Genomic DNA, 17,526 nt, shown 5'->3' with positions numbered 1-17,526 from the left:
ATATGGCAATTATGATTTACAAGTAACATTAGTGCCAAAAATTTTTTACGAAGGATTCTGTATGGTGTGAAATGGGAGGTCAACGTGTGTGTGTGTGTGTGTGTGTGTGTGTGTGTGTGTGTGACATCATGAGTCCCCGCACCAGGTGACACCAACCCTAGGGTCATACATAATAGCATGGGTGGTATTAACTCTCTAAATGAAGCCAATGGTTCAAGCTGATTAATGAAGACAAACTTGATATAAAAAGTGATATGACAAAAACATATATAGACGGGGAAAGCGTGATCACAATTAAGACTTCAAAGGCAAGTTGTTAAGGAAAATTGTTTCTGCATAGGTTTCAGGTTTATAGACTGGTTTCTTGGACTAATTTGTTGGATAAACTTATCATTGCATTTATGTTTTGAATAAATTTACTCAGTTTTCTCTCCAATTCATAGAAATTTAACACCTCCAATCATGATTAACATTTCCGTGGAAATTTCCAACTATTTTTTTTAAAGTATGTGATCTGCAAACTGAACCATTGTAGAACATCAACTAAAAGAGCACCTTGCAGACTTCTGTGTGAGCACTAGATGTCAGTGTTGAATCAGAAAAACAGTTCTACTTCTGCAGCTGAATTTGGCAGCCTAAATAATTGTCCAATGTTCTAATGTAAACCATCTGTTTCCCAAAGTCTAAATATAAATTTAATAGATGGTCACTTGCAAAACCAAAATGTGATGACATCTGGACACAGATAGAGAAAAGGAAGCCCTACACACACACAAATACACACTTACACAAGGCTAATTTGGAAGAAAATAATATTGTATTTTATACAGCCTTTTATGCAGATAATCTAATAATTCTTTACAAGCATTGTGTTGTCAAAAATATGTTCCCTTTGTTCACAAATATAAGACAAGCCATTCTAGTATGAGAAAGAGATTAGCAACAATATTTGAAATCAAGGGTGAAGAAAAAGTACAGTTCCATTCAATTTCAAAAGATTCCTTGGGGCAGTTACTTTCCCACATGGAAAAATTTTCAATAAGAAGAATATAGAGCTATTCCTCAGATAACAACATAGATGCTTTCATTTAATAGGCTTCTCAACATCATTCCAAAACTCCAATAACTGAGATTGTGCTGCCCAGTTTCTAGGATAGGAACGTATTGATTTTCTGTGTACCAATTTTAAAAGTGAGATAGAAATAATGCTGCAGCACAGCCATCTTTCTAGCTTCAGCCTTGGTTATCTCTACCTTTTGCTCTTCCTGAATTCACAATCACACAACAACAATAAAAACCCATCATGTGTGGGAATTACAAAGGACCAAATAATAATTCCTAGGTCCAGTACAATCAAGAGGAAGCAGAGTCTGATGTCATAAAAGGGCAACAAATCGATCTTCTATAATGTATTATTATTATTATTATTATTATTATTATTATTAGATTGATTGGAGAAACATTTAGGTGCAGAACTGGACTTCCCTGGTTCTTCACTCCCATGTATCCAATAACCAACTGAATTCATGCCAGGGATCTACTTCAGAAGTGAACTGTTTTCCAGTTCTGTGGAATTGCCCCATGAAATATAATACATTGTGGTGTAATGTTCCAGTGGAGATTATCATATGAGGGAGGAAAGCGTTTTTCTCCTGTGCTTAAATTGCATTAATCATGCAATCAGGGGAAGGTTTATCACACCTCGCACACTTACCTCATTCTTCTCCCATCTATAAACAGTAATGGACCTGTCACTGTGTATTAATGGGAACTCCCATTAATACCCAATGATGGGTCCATTACTGTTTACAGATGGGAGAAGAATGGGTTTTGCACACAGGGGTGTGATAATCTCCCCCCTCCCAATCATGCAATTAATGCCGTTTAAGCACAGGATGGCACTTTCCTCCAGTGTGATAATGTGCTGTGAGATTGGTCTAGAGATGGAGACACCTAACTGCTCTGTTCTTTTGTTGCTTTCTACTCTATGCATAAAGTGATGATGTAGGGGAAAAAAATATGAGGTAAACCAAAGGGGAAAGTGATGACAAATATGGGGGTAACTGTGTAGTGTAATATATGAAAAGTACTTTTTTGTCAAACAGTCATGAGGTCCAGGTGGTGAGATGACATCTTTGTCTGAAGAAGCGCTTGCTTCCTGCTCTCTCTTCAACTTGTGCATGTAACTAAAGTTAGCAACCCATATTATATGATACTGAAAGCAATAAATAAATAAATAAATAAATAAATAAAGAATAGGTTTCCTCTCCCCAAAAACACAACTTGGAACTACAATTCACAGAATTCTCTTACCAGCGTGGCAAATTGGATTGGGAAGTTCTGGGTGTCATAGTTAAAAATAAAAAGAAATTTTACAAGCTCTCCCACAAAAAATTGTTGGCCGTTCAGTCATCAGTGAAGGGATAAGTTTATGGATACAGTCCTGAAATGATCACTCTTGGCACACAGCCCTGGATGCAAATACACAGATTTTGTCCTTGCACCATTTGTGTAGACAGACAGTGGATCTGCTGTAACTTTATCCACAGCATCTTTTGTCAGTGGTGGCCAATATATCTAGAAGATTTATCAGTTGCATTTTTTATATCACATACTTATTTGTTTGATTGTCCAGTGATTACATTGCTTTCAAAATGTCTTCCAGTAATAATTGGAGATCTATTTCCGATTCCAGTGCTGAGAAATGTGTTGAATCTTCTTCATCCTGCCCCTCTGGTCAAGCAATTTATATTTCACCAAATAATCCTCAGTTTTCTTGTGTAAAGGTGGGAATGTGGTGCTTGTAGAGGCAAAAGTGGGTTGCTTGGGATGGTGCATTGGAGGTTTGATGACTAGAAGGAAAGAAGATAAAAACAAAACTAATATAGACTGATCAGTTGCTAAAGTCTAGGAATTTCCCCTTCTATTCCACACCTAAAGAGTATTCAAAGATGCAAAAATGAGAACAAGTTGATTTTTTTGCAAATAATTACTGGAAAGGAGTGTGGAAATAAAGTTGATACAAGTTATTTATCTCAGATTCTTTGCATATTACCAATTTCAGCTCACATCTTAAATATTTATAGTACCTAATTTCAATTGTTCTCAAAGATTCCACTGGAGCCTCCTTAAGAGACAAAGAAGGTTAGCAACAGAGTCATAAATTTCTAGTGTAATCCAAAACTTGTCTGTACAGATGTCACTCCCACCGAATTCAGGTACATGTATAGGACTGCAGACACATTCTCTAATATTCATAGTTGCATCTTAATTCCCTTTCTCCATTCAGGAATCATCTTTAAAGGAGGAAGACTTCAGATATTTACTGAAGAAATGTTAATGTTACTGAAGTAGAATTAGATAACACTAGACAGGTAAAATTGGAATCTTTCTTGCTAGTTACGTCATGTTCATATGATTTTGTACAGCCCTGGCTATCTCAAAAAGAGAGGGTGATCCAGACAGCTCATTGGTCTTAACCATGTAGAGGACAGATAACTCCAGAAGGAAAATATGTATAATAATTATAGTAGTAGTAATCTAGTGTGGTGTAATGAATCAAGTTCTGGATTCAGGCCCAATTTCCTGCTCGGCCAATTTCATGTAAGTCACAAAGGCCTGTTACAGACTGCCAAAATAAAGCTGCTTTGGGTCTCTTTGGAGGTATGCTGTTTAAATGACGCATGCATCCTAAGAATCTGGAAGCTGCACCAAAGCTGCACTCCGGTGCTTAGGAATGGACTGTGGCTTTGGCACGACCTCCGGACTCTTAGGACCCATGCATCATTTAAACAGCATACCTCCAAAGAGACCCAAAGCAGCTTTATTTTGGCAGTCTGTAACAGGCCAAAGTTTTGGTGATGAAATGAGAAACTGTCACATTTGTTTTGGACAAAGAAAGGGATACTTTTTTTTTGAGTTGTTACTTGTTTATTAGAATATTTTTAGCCTATCTTTCTAATATGTATACAATATTCAGAGTGGTTTACATATAGGCTTTATCCACAGTGCAGAAGTAATTCAGTTTGATACCACTTAACTGCCATGGCTCAGTGCTATGGAATTCTGGGAATTGTAGTTTTGTGAGACATTTAAGCTTCTCTGTCAAAAAAAAGTTTGCCACACCAAACTACATGGCTAGCCCATGGACAGATGAAGGACCTTCCCTCCATTCTAACTGCAACCACCCTGGCCTTGGAGGGAAAGATCATGGTTAGCGGAATCTGGTTGTGCAGACATGTACCTTATTGGCCTGGAGTGCCCTACGCTGTAGGAACTTGCAACTGACTCCAATAGTCTAGTGTGAAAATTCTGCAAGGAAATGTGTGCAGTTGGTAGCATCGCTGGTCACACAAACCCAGAGAGACAGCTATTTCACAAAGTATCAGTTTCAAAATCGATATTTGAGTGGCAGATTTTTATTAAAAGAGAGCATCACAGTACACTTGGCTGTATATAAAGTCTGTCAGTAGTTAGCATTGTGCAGAAAAGTAGAGTAGAATTATTCCAGGATTAATATAAATAAATAAATAATACATTTTTTGGCAGAGTATAACACACAAAACAAAGACAAAACTTTTTAAAGCATTTTTTTTCTAAATCTTGCTGATATGTTGTTGCCTCTGATTTCTTAGGGTGGATGTTCATTGTTGTTGGTTTTCAGATTCAGGTGATCTGGGGGGAAATGTACATATTAATGTATTAGTACTTTATATGCGAGGAATTAACACATATGCTCTTGCTGAATTCATTGCCATTTTCTGTATCTGCCTAGTATTGGCTGCTTAGTATAATGGATGGAAGAACCAGTATGGTGTACTGGTTTGAAAGTAGGACTAGGATTCTGGAGATTGTGGTTCAAGGCCATACTTGGTAATGGAAGCCCATTGGGTGACCGTGAGTGAGTCACACCCTCTCAGCCATATAAAACCCCATGATAGGTTCACCTTAGGGTTAACATAAATCAAAAATGACATGAAGGCACACAACAAGAACAATAAGGATAGAGGAAATGTGTTCTATGAGTTGCATCCTTTTTTGTGTCACCCCAGGCTTGCTCAGACTCCCCCAAGACCCACATCTTTCCTCTGCCCCAAATTCAGCCAAAACACTGCCTTTTAAAAAGCCAACTGCCATTCTGGAGGGGAAAATTAAAATGAAAATTGGAAGTTGCCTTCTGATTGTGATTTTTGAATTGTCACATGTTCACAGAGGCAAAATCAAACCCATTACAATTTTTTACCCCTGCTATACAACACACAAATACATATATAACTGAGGGACATCTAAGATTAGTTTTTTACTATCTCTGTTCAGTATGTCATTTAAAAACATGTTTTACGTTAAAATATTTAGAAACAGACAAGCTAATCTATCAAGACAGAAAACTAAGGTGAGTTCTGGGGCAAGTACAAAAAATTACAAAAAGCATGGTCATGATGGCCATGTGAAAAATTCCAAAAAGATAGTATTAATGCTATACATCTATGACAGTGATTACATCATGTACATTGGGCAGACTGACCCAAAGTTCCCCCCAGATTGAAAATTTGAAAGATCTCCAAACCTGTACCTCCAGACAACATGCAAAGTGGAACATAAATGAACAAAAAGCAAAGGCAGGAGGAAGTACAATGAAAGTCCTAAATCCGGATAAGGTGACTACTGGACTGACAAGAATCTTCACATTTCAAGATGGATTTTGTGTAAAATTTGCCTCTCTGTTGTTTTGTGTGTGTGCGCATGCAAGAAACAGAATTTTTTTATGCAGGAAATAGAATTTTCTACACATAAAATATTATTTCTCTACAGAAATATTAGCTAGAATCCTGTTTGTTAGTGTCAACTAGAGTAGAACCATTAATGTACCTATGAACTGATTCACAATTCAGCATTTTTTCTTCAATGTATTTATTCTAATTGGGATTAACCAACAGGATTCCAGTCATTTCCTGTGCAGAAAATGTGCACCTTTTTCATCAAATACCAAGCTATTACAAGAAAGTGTTTGCTGTACCAAGAATAATATTTTTGTGTTGAAATATTATATTCTGTGCAGAAAATGCTATTTTCTGCAAAACCCAACAGCATGCAGATTTTGCACAAAATAAATCCCAAACTTCAAATAGTCTTTGTAAATTGTGCAAATGTTTAAATACTCTCTTTCAGTAGGAAGAAAATTGCTACACTAATACATTGGTTCCTTAAAGAATTAAATTATTGAGGAATTATATCCCTAAGCAAGATTTATCTGCCCATTTAAGACCAAGCTACAGTAAACTGCATGGCATTACAAAAGTAAACTCTTCCCTCCATATTTCTGGATTTGATATTTGCGGATTTGACTATTCACCGATTGGATTAATATGTTCTCTCTAGGAATATCTAGGTCCTCCAGTGCAACTCTATGGTCAACTTTAACTAAAAGTTGCACTGAAAGATCTAGAGATTCCTAGAGAGAATACTCTACTAGGCATTTGTAGCTCCTCCAGTTCAGTTCTATGGTCAGTGTATGTTGGACATTGACCACAGAGCTGCACTGGAGGACCTAGAGGTGACCTCTCAGGTAAAAGCATGGTGTTTTTGTTATTTGTGGTTTTTCCATAATCACAGGGGTCTTGTGCCCCTAACCCTAGCGAATATGGATGTGAGGGCGATCTGGCTGCTACATCTGTCACCCCATTGCCACGGTTGATTCGGCTGATCTGGCTAGCTAGGAGGGTGTCCCCTTCCTCCCTCACCACTCCATGTGTTTCCCTCCCAAAGCTGCATGCTCGGTGGAAGAGGACAACCACCCTAGATAGAAGGAATGTACCATTCTGCGGTCAAGGGTATACAATAGCCTAGCGAATATGGATGGACAACTGTACATTTCAACATGTGGTTGCTGAGAACTCAATTTTTCTTTTGGATACTACAGAGATTGCAGCTAAACTCTGAGCAAACATAATGAGAAGTGATGACATCTTGATCTTTAATAACCCAAAAGTACCAGGGTTCCAATCTTGCCTACCCTGGTTCCATTACAGTACTGAAAAATGGTATTCTCATTTGAGGGAAGAGAGATGGCCAGCTGACAGATGAGTAGCTAGTCATCCACTACTGCTGCCCATGAACATGCTTTCACTATGCACCATTTTGTCTGTGTCCATAAAAGTAGAGGTTTCTCATGCAATTCCCCATACAAATAATATACATCTAGAATCCTGCTTCCATGAGTGTATGGTTCCCTAGCTGATTACACCTTGCTTATAAAAATAGATATACCAGGCATCAAACTAGGGCTGTCATGATCTGGGAGTGCTTTAAGGCCAGATATTTTTAGACTAGCCCTATGTATGTCAGCACATTATGCAGAGGAACCATAATAGCTAAATTTATACTAACCTGAATATTCTGGGGAGGGGAAAGTGCATGCTTTTCTTTAAAATGCCTCCAAGCAACTGGGCTGGCACAGATGTGGTAATACTCTTTTCTGAAGGTCTTAGTTTTCTGAAAGGTAGAATACCACACAAAAATGAACATCAACCCCTATTGGGCATGCATTTTAAGAAAACCATGATAAAACTGAACAAGCTGAAGCAGAAGCTATCTACCTCTAATGCTACAAGAAGCAATGCAGCTAGAAGAAGTCAGCGCTGGGGTAAAATATATATGTGCTATTGGCTGTACAGTACCTTAGTTTAAGAACGACTTCAGACAAATGGCATAAGAATGATCTTCGTAAGGTGCACCTGACTGGGTGCCAGATTTTTAAATTTTTATTTTCAGCCACTGTCTCTGTATTGGATGGTATTAGCGATGGTTCCATGTGTCAGAGCACAAAATATCCAAGGATCACTATGGCTTGCTTGGTGGCTTATCTAGAAGAAACATCTGCTGAACCTGATGTGATTTTAGCTAATGAAACAGCTTGCTACCAGATCTCATCTATATGTTAATCAGAGCTGTTACAGTACTTCTTAATAAAGCTGATTTATTTCTTCCATGCAGTTTTACTGAAAACCGGTCAAATATGTATAATCTGGGTATAGAATAGAAATGAGTTGGGCTTCCATTTTTGTATGAAAATATTGACTTCACACCTTATTCAAACTAGGAAAGAGATTTCCAGTCTATCAGTTTCCAATACTTGTAGTGCTCCAATGCTTGGAAAAGAAAAGCATATGAAAAAACTTATGCATGGATCTGAAAAATGCACGAACAAAAATGTGTATTTGGAAAATGTGCACAAACACCCCAAAGTTAATGAGGAAAATAGATCCATGATTTGTGTTATGAAATGTGCATATCAAAAGTGCATGCTATTTTAAAAAAATATCCAGACTAATGTGCACACATTTTGATATTATCGGGGGGAAAAACTCCTCCTATAGAACTAGGAGGAAATGCAAAGGCTAGTGGTAATCTGAGAAATGACATGAAAATTAGACTGACAAGTTGTCACATCCCTAACTATAGCATAAGAATGAAATTCATTTTGAGCAGATTTTCTTTTCTCAAAGATCTATCATATTAGAAGAAATGGACTGAGGAAGTCATTTCCAGTTCTCTAGTTTATTATTGGAACTCAATCATAAGTTCCAACCAAGCTTCTTAGACCTGTCCAGTAAAAAGTCTCCTTCCAATATAACAGAAATCTCTCTCTCTCTCTCTCTCTCTCTGTGTGTGTGTGTGTGTTTTTGTGTGTGTGTGTGTGTGTGTTTGCGAGAGAGACATAGTTTCTGCATTGCACGGCATTTAAACAACAGATGACAAAGGTCAGACATTAAGGCAGTGCTTCTCAATTATTTTCTGTCATGCCCCCCCCCCCTAGGAAGAAGAAAACATTTCGCGCCCCCCGCACGACTGTAAATAGTATCATTTGTCTATAAAATGCCCCCCTTTACGGAGCCTCGCGCCCCCCCTGGGGGGCCCGCCCCACTATTTGAGAAGTACTGCATTAAGGAGAATGTATATTTCCTATGGTTAACCTATTTTTCCTCCTAGAGCAATTTTCCTCCTCAACGGTCAGACTTCCAGTGATGAATCACAAAACAAATCACACTAAGATTGCAAAATGACAACCACATGTTCCAACCATGAGAAATCATTTACCATTTGAGGTTGCACCTCTTCTAAAAAATGTGATAAAAGTATCATTTCCTTTGATCCGGTGTAACTGTTGTTTCCTAAGCATGGAGTGCAGATGAGACATCCTACACAATGTTGTCCAGTACCTTTCCTAAACATCATTGACTACAACCCAAATCTTTCTTCCATGCAGCAAAATTAGTTACAAAGGTTTGTTTTAAAACCACACAGTTGTCAAATTCATTACGCACGTGAAAAAAGAATCCATAGGAAAATAAATAAACGAACTATTTCACTCCACAAAGATGGGAAGAAATTCATTATTTCATATCATCATCGTCATCATTTCATTTCAATTTATTATTATTCCCTTCATTATCAGTTGTGACACGGGTTAATGGGTATACACATATATGTGAAGTAGTACATTTTTGCAATAGAATAACAATGTGTGGCAACTACTCCGATTATTTCTGATCAGACACTCCAACACTCTGTGACCCACTAACCTGGCAAAGTAAGCTGATTTGTGGAATCTTGTACCGGTGTAGTTTTCACAAGTTGCTTTGAACCTTTCAAAACAAAATATTAAAAGGATGAATTATAGTAGCACCTTCCACTGTGGACCAAAATGTCTCCCCATCGGTTAACACTTTAACAGTATTATATTAGACAGTAAATTCTAATGTGGAGTTGTAGTCAGTCCAGATGCATCACGAGAATCCTAAATGCCTTTAATGTTACTAAATCACTGAAGAATGAGCAGTCATAAGCTTTGGTATTACACACTCTCTCATTCTCCCTCACCCTCTACTGTACACAGCTGGAGGAGATTAGTAGCATCCAGTTCTGGATGGTAAAACACCAGGGTCGAACAAGGGATTGCAATCCTGATATATTTGAATGTAAATTATGCAAATTATGGTTCACACAAAGCATCATTTGCTAGACAAAGCATCATTTGTTTTGAACAAAACAGAAATCTATGGTCTGTCGCAAAGCAAAATCAAAGTTCTTAATAACATCCCCTGGCATAAAGAGGAAAGTTGATAAAAGAAGCAGAGTTTAGAATGTTTTAAAACAATGCTGAATTTGGGCAGCTTTCAAGCATGTCACCAAATCATGCTTCGGTGTAATCGGAACATCAGCCACCATTATCTCAGTATTGTCCACACTGATGAGATGGTCTACTTTTCTAAAGTAACTTGCTACGTTGCTTCTTCTTGCAACAAAAACACACTTAAAAATACAAAATAAAAAAATAAAAAACCCTCTACACAATACACCATGCAATGTATTATTAGTAACAATTAAACATTAGTTATTATGCAAAAATAATCATTATGTCACCTTCCAAAAGCAACAGCAGTGATATTATCATAAAAAAGTGATGTGCTAGGTAATACTTGTAGCAGCTATTTCCCAGCTCTAAGAAGACAGACACAACCCTGCCAGATTCTTGTTCCTGCTGGGGGAAAGGCTGTAGCTCAGCATTAGACGTATGCTTTGAATACAGATGTTCTCTGGCTCCAGCCCATCCCAGTTAGGACAGGATCCCTGGAGAGCTGTTGCCAGTCAGTGTGGACAATACTGAGATAGAAGGACCAATGGTGGCTCAATAAAAGTTTCTGATGTTCCGATAACACCGAAACATGATTTGGCGACATGCTTGAAAGCTGCCCAAATTCAGCATTATTCTCACTGAGAGACAAAACAGAATGTTGTCCAGCATATGAGCCCACCCTATGGGATTTGTTGACTGGAACTGACCAAAGCATAATATGTCCAAGAGCTTCACACAGATTCTGTTATAGCAGTTATTCCCCATCCTATCATAGGTACAACTGTCTGTACCAGGTTGTCTCATACACAGTTGTTTGCAGTGCATACATGGTTAAGGAGCTTCAAAACCAAGATGTTTGTCAGGAATGTGGAGGGCCACAGTGCATACTCCAGCTTATACAAGGCCTCATGAATAAGACTGAGATATTAGCAACTTAGACCAATATTATAGGATTTCCCTGTACAAGCCTTTGTTTTCAGTCTGGCCTACTAGCCTACTAGTGAATGAAATCCAGTTAAGTCAAGTCATAATATTGACCTCTTCTTTGATTAATGCCAAAAAGATGTTCAACAACCTTTTTAAATTCAGTATCAAATGCTATGGTTATCCAGAGATTTGTGTTCTAATGGCTAATGAAACTTAAAGAAGGTAAGTGGCTAAAATCATCTAGACCTGTTCCACTTCCTTCTACTGGTCATGAACACCTTCACCCACAGATACCCTGCACCCTTTTACTAGCATTCAGCAAAGGCCTGCCTAATATTCCATAAAACGGAGCAACAAAATGGTTATTACAAAACACTCTGGAAGCAATGCTTCCAAGGGAAGGGGTTGCAACCTGGACTTTTTCCATTATGTAGACCTCTAAACTGCAAAGAAAGGAGCTATCCTTGTGACTGTGATGGTGGGAGGAAGGGAATAGTAAATACTTCCTGTTTTATTAATATGGAAACTAGGTTTTGTATCTTAATCGTTATAAAATCTTGCAGCGACCACAACAATGATGAACACTGTCCACCAGCCCCATTATTCCAAAGAGAGTATTTTTGTACAGAACTGGAATTTATGTCAAGTAGAGATCTCATTGCTTTTATTTGGAGATATGACGGACATACATAAACTCACATAAAAATTGAAACGCTTAAAATTAATTTATACATTTTAGAGACAGCATGCCTCTTCTCCCTAATTAAAAAAATACAATAAACAATATTTTCATTAAAATGATTATCAGAACAGTCAGCATCATATGCTCACAAGTCACTTATGTTCTGTACCTTAAGATGGAACAAATCCTAATATATTTACCCAGAACACTCCCCAGTGTCCTCCTTGCTTTAGAAATGAGTTAACTTTTATTTCCTGACTGGATGGTTCAACATCTTAATGAGATCCCAAAACACCAAAAGCCCTCCTTTCTTTGGAAAATGCTTGAGGGTGCCAGATGTATATACTTTGCTAGTGCATATTTGCACATTTTGTTTTCAGGTGTACATTTAAAACGTTGTATGCATACTTCTAATTTTGATGCTGGTAAGCCCTTATTCGTAAACCTGTGCATCATACATGTATAATCCATTTCCCATTGGACACAACTTGGTGAGAAATAGGTGAAATGGTCTTTAGTTTCTTCTATCATAAAATTCTGGAAAATATGTCATAGCCAAATGTAAGTTATTTTGATCCTGCATGATGTGAACAGACCTCTCTGAGGAAAGTGGAAGTTGAACCACAATTTTATTACATGTACCCATATATATTCATGTATAAGTCTACCTCATGTATAAGTTAGGGGCAGGTCTTGGGCCCCAAATATGGATTTTGCTATGACCTGTGGTAAAATTTAGGGGCACGTAACAAACAAATCTTTTCCTCTCCTTTTAAAAATGTATAGAGGGAACATAATTAGGAAGAACTAAAGAGAAGGAGAGGGATCTGTTTATTTGAGGGGTTACAACTGGGGGAGTGCAAATGGCATTGCTGATCTTAAAATACCGACATCGATGCAAATACAGATGGGGAAAGGAATATAAATGTTGAAAAAGAATGAGAATGTGGCCTGAAAAAAAGTGTGGGTGCAGGGAAGAGAAGGCCAGGCTAGAAAGTAGAACCCTATTCAGTGATACTGCTTTACATGTGAAGTTTCTGAATGTGGCAAGATTCAGTGGTGTAATTTTTCCAGCTCTCTAATTCAATCCAAATAAATTCAGGGAATTTTGATTGTTGTGCTACTAGAGCATATGCTTGATAGCCTTTGCTAAAGATGACTCCAGGATTTCAGAAGCCCTTGACAGAGTACCATCTCTGACTTGTTCTGCCAGGGCATCTGAAGGGATGGACTCCTGAGTAGCCACTGCATACCCTCCATTTAGTAGAGACAGTTCCAAGTGATCCACTGTTGTCTCACTTTTCAACTGCTTTTAAAATGTCCCAATTTCTCTCTCTTCCTGGCACTTTCCTCTTTCATCCTCAGCCTAATTCAGTTGCTGCAAACTGAGTTCAAAGTGCAAAAGCAGTTTGCACTCAGTTAACTCAGTAGAGGAGGAGGGAAAGAGGTGGAATTTATCCATACTTTGGATAAAATATGGATCAACACTAAAGTGAAGATTGTTCAAGCCATTGTATTTCTCATCTCATGCACAGATGTAAGAGCTGGACAGTGAAGCAAGTGGTTAGAAAGAAAATAAATTCATTTGAAATGTGGTGCTGGAGAAGAGTGCTGAGGATATTGTGAACAGACAAAAAGACAAATGGGTTCTAAAACAGATCAATCTCAATATCTTCCTGAAGATGAGAGAGTGTGACTTGCCCAAAGCCAAGAACACCCAGTGAGTTTCCATGGCTGAGTGAAAATTTGAACCCTGCTCTCCCTGAGTCCTAGTCCAACACTCAAACTACTATACTATGATGGCTCTCACTATTCCCAGTAGGCTCAGGCAAAAGCAAACTGCTACAGCCTCTCCTAGCTTTTATTTTCTTCCTCATTAATAACTTTTGTCAACAATTTAAGGTTGCTTTGTCATGTGTCCCAGTTGTCATCTGTGAAGTATTAGAGAATATGCCACTGTTTCCCAAAATACCATATGTCAGACATTCTAGTCCCCAAAATGCAGTGTAGTCCAAAATCCATCGTGAGTTAAAAATCAGTCACAACCATATAAAAATATGACAACAGCTAGTGACAGTCACCATGTTTTTGTGACAATGAATAGATTTTCACAGTGGGAGACTTTTCTTATCCTCCATTTTCTAGATGCTGAGGTGCAGAGCGCTGAATTTCAGCAAAACAAGAATAGTGATCACAACTGTGGCTTCTGAGGGGGCTAGAGCAGGAGAGATGGACAGTGGTGCTCTCCCACCATGCAGCCACCCCAGTATGTTGGGTGTAATGTTGAGCCTGCTTAGTAGTCAGTTTCAGCAGAAAAATACAGGTACTTGAGAAAGTCAAAAAGAGCTGAAATCTCAATATCAAATTGTTCAGTATATACTTCCTAGCATAGGCACAGTACAGGTCACCCCAAAAGGACGGCCTGCCAGTGCCTATTTTTCCACCGGAGGGAACCCTCAGCCACCAAATGGCATGACTTCCCACCAGCGGGTTTTTACACCATGGTGGTGGTGTAACAAGTGCACCACTGGCACATCCATTACGTAAGTGCCGCATGGTGCCGTGCGGACACCACAGGGCATTTATGTAACAATTGCAGCACCCATGTATACAGGGCACTGCCATTGTTACGCCTTTGTCATGCGAGAGGGTTGCAGGACGTGTGGGAGCTCTGCCCCCAGGCAACCCTTGCAGATGACGAGGGCACCGCAAAGGGAGGTATGTGCCAGGCCAGTGTCATGTTACATATAAATAGCCAATGCTGTCAGATGTGTTGAGCTCAGAACAGATATTGCATCATGAAAATTCTGAAAGCAGCTCCAATCAGTTTCCAGCAGCCAAGGCAGTCTAACCTAATTCCACCATTCAGCAGTGGATTAGATTTATTAGACAACCTTTATAAACTGTGACAAGAAAATACTAATCAGACTGCTTAAAAACCAAAAGATCATAAACACTTATGTATACATTAGAGCACACTGGACTGATCTTGGTCTGGATAAAGTTCCTAGAAGTGGAAAAACTAGTTGCTGAAAAACCCACAAGTTCAGTACATATGTATTTATGTTTCTCCCTGCACAAGCTAAGTGAAATAATAATAATAATAATAATAATAATAATAATAATAAAATGACAGAAAGAAATCACAAATAATGAAAGGGCTCCTTCATGTGGGACAGTCTAAATTGTGTCTCTAGCCTCTATATGTTTGATGTAAAACATTATTTTGATTAACATGGAAGTGAATCCCAGATATGTTGACTTTAGCACACATGAAATTTCAACTCTGTGTTGTAAGCACTAGAACCAGTGTGGTGCAGTGGTTTGAGTATTGGACTACATTGGACTACAGTACTCAATTCTCCACTTGGCCAAGGAAACCCATTAGGGTCACATCCATATTGCAGAAATAATCCAGTTTAACCCCACTTTAACTGGCATGGCTCCACACTATGGAATCCTGAGATCAGTAGTTTGTTGTGGCACTAGAGCTCTCTCTATAGGTAAGGAACTGGATCTTTCTCTGAAAGAAGAGGCAAAATGTTTCATAAAACTGCAGTTCCCAGAATTCCATAGCATTGAACCACAGCAGTTAAAACTTCATGGAATTGGATTATTTCTGCAGTGTGGATGCAGCCAAAGTGACCTTGGGTGAGGCACACATTCTCAGCCATAGAAAGCCCCATGATAGGTTCCCCTTAGAGTCATCATAAACATCATAAGCTGTAAGCACTGAATCAGCACAGCAGGATGTAATGCTGTGGAAGTCTTGCAAATGCCACATTTATAATGAAGACTAAGCAGATTCAGTAGGTGGTACATACTGTTATTTTACTAAGGTGAGAATAAGTTATAAAACTAGATGCTAACGAAATGGAATATTGAGTTCTGCTGTTGATTTACTCATAGGAACTCTTCTAAGAGCCAGGTAACTTCAAACATTTTTATTTGTTAAATAAAGCAAAAATTTCATTTTTGTTCAAGTAATAACACTACTAGGGGGAAATTATTCAGTAATTCAGTTTTCTGTACTGAAACTCTGGAGCTTACTCTTTACTTTGGGGCTGGAAAGAATAAACATAATCTGATCTGCATTAAGTAAAGCTATGTTCTTTAATTAGAAGACAGTCAAAGGCAAGCACCATAAGCCTCTTGACTTTTTACTGTTTGAGGGATCTGAATCTCAGAAATAGGGGAATCTTTGTTAATGGATTTAGGGAGAAACCTAGATGCAAATTTCACCTCCAATTTGCTTTTCTAAATATGGTGAAAGTCAAAACGCAATCCATGTAATTCATCCTGCTTGAGGGTAATACTACAAGAAAAGGAAGGTGCAATAAAGCATAATGTTTTAGTTTGGTTATTTTGTACTACATAGTCAGTATGAAGATTTTTTTTGAAAATAGTTTTTTTAAAAAAAAACAGCTACACCATCTTTATACAGAACTGTTAACAGTCAAGTGGCTACAGCAGTATATTGGGCATGAAATTCAACAGATGTTTCTTGCTTCACCCAAAACCCTGCCCATGGAATATACGTAATGTACCCAAACTTCCAATCTTATATCCTACATCCACTTCCCTGAGAGGATCATGCTCTAAAACAAGTTGTTTATATGTACTGTACATTGTCTGTAATAGTGAGTACAAAATCAGTGGAGTGGAAGCTATTGCAGACTAGAAAAGAACCAAAATCGTACAATAATCTCAGAATATCAGGAATTGTATGTACAAGGAAAAAGGCTTTATTTTTGGTTCTATAAAGTGAGAAAGAGTGCCACAGCCAGGAGAGCTAAGCATACAGGTTCTACCTGAACCTCACTTTCCATGCCAATTCAACGGCAATTCTCTGCCTCTAACAAAAGTACAGAATAAAATGAAATCATGTGATCATAAGCCATTGGTGCTCCTATATTTTTAAATGATGCTTCATTTCAAATACCCATAATATTACAGGAAACTAGCACAGTATTATTTCTATGGCGAGAGGAGGTGAGGTGGAGTGCAATCCTATAAAGTGATTTGCCCAAACCTAAAAAGTGAGTCCCTGGCCAACCCCGCACAAAAAACCCTGTTTGTTCTTCTCAATCACACATTCTTATTTGTAATGTCCATTTACAGATGGGAAATAGTGAAAATCCTTGCCCTTGCTTTCATCCCTTCCTCACCCCATTAATTGTGAGAATTTTTGCTTCTAAGTTTATTTAAGAGAAATGAGTAATTCGGACAGTTCAGTTGGCTTGGAATAAGGATAAAGGGGAGTTGTTGCTATCTGTCTTCAAGTTGACACTGACTTGACCCTACCATAGAGTTTTCTTTACAAGATTTCTTAAGAGAAGGTTTGTCATTGCCTCCTCTAACACCAAGAGACTGTGACTTAGCCGTGATCAGTTTTGATGGCCGAGGGAGGATTTGAATCCTAATCTCCAAGAGACCCAGACCAAACCAAAAATTAACCCTTAACAAATTTTGCCCATTAACCTGTTGGCCCTCCCTAAAGGGTAAAGAAAAAACGAGAGAGCAATAATTTCACCGTTAACTGCTGATCACTCCATTATGCATTGTGTCAATCTTCTCTTGCCCTGAGATGCATTATTATTACAATTTACATATGAGGAATGGAGATGGAGAGAAAATGATTTTCACAGGCCCTGAAATCTGTGCAGCACTGATCCTACCAGTAAATAGAGTGAGGCAACTGCAGGTGTTATAGAGAGAATTGTAATAACTTTTGTGATGGGGGGGGGGGCAGTGCAGCATTCCTGATATTAAAAATAAAAAG

General features: G+C 38.3%; 1 protein-coding gene across 4 annotated transcripts in view; it reads right to left on the bottom strand.

The window, feature by feature from the left end:
• Positions 1 to 1,820: 1,820 nt before the first annotated feature.
• The window catches only part of PDE1C (phosphodiesterase 1C), a 280,396-nt gene continuing 264,690 nt past the window's right edge, over positions 1,821 to 17,526 (bottom strand). For 2 of the 4 annotated variants that reach the window (XM_089532634.1, XM_089532637.1), the window contains 2 exons: positions 9,582 to 9,644; positions 1,821 to 2,852 (listed from right to left, as the gene is read on the bottom strand). In XM_089532634.1, coding sequence (XP_089388760.1) covers positions 2,680 to 2,852; positions 9,582 to 9,644 — 236 coding nt within the window. In that variant the 3' untranslated portion in view covers positions 1,821 to 2,679. Of the gene's footprint in view, positions 2,853 to 3,879; positions 4,675 to 7,386; positions 7,492 to 9,581; positions 9,645 to 17,526 lie in introns of those variants that run through there. The other 2 variants (XR_016281913.1, XM_089532636.1) reach the window with 2 other exon arrangements.

Source organism: Sceloporus occidentalis, unplaced genomic scaffold (assembly GCF_023333645.1).
Source record: "Sceloporus occidentalis isolate IW3139 unplaced genomic scaffold, rSceOcc1.0.p SCAF_7, whole genome shotgun sequence".
Classification (NCBI taxonomy): Eukaryota; Metazoa; Chordata; class Lepidosauria; order Squamata; family Phrynosomatidae; genus Sceloporus; species Sceloporus occidentalis.
Note: the sequence above shows the minus strand (reverse complement) of the source record. Positions and strands in the feature narration are given on the sequence as shown.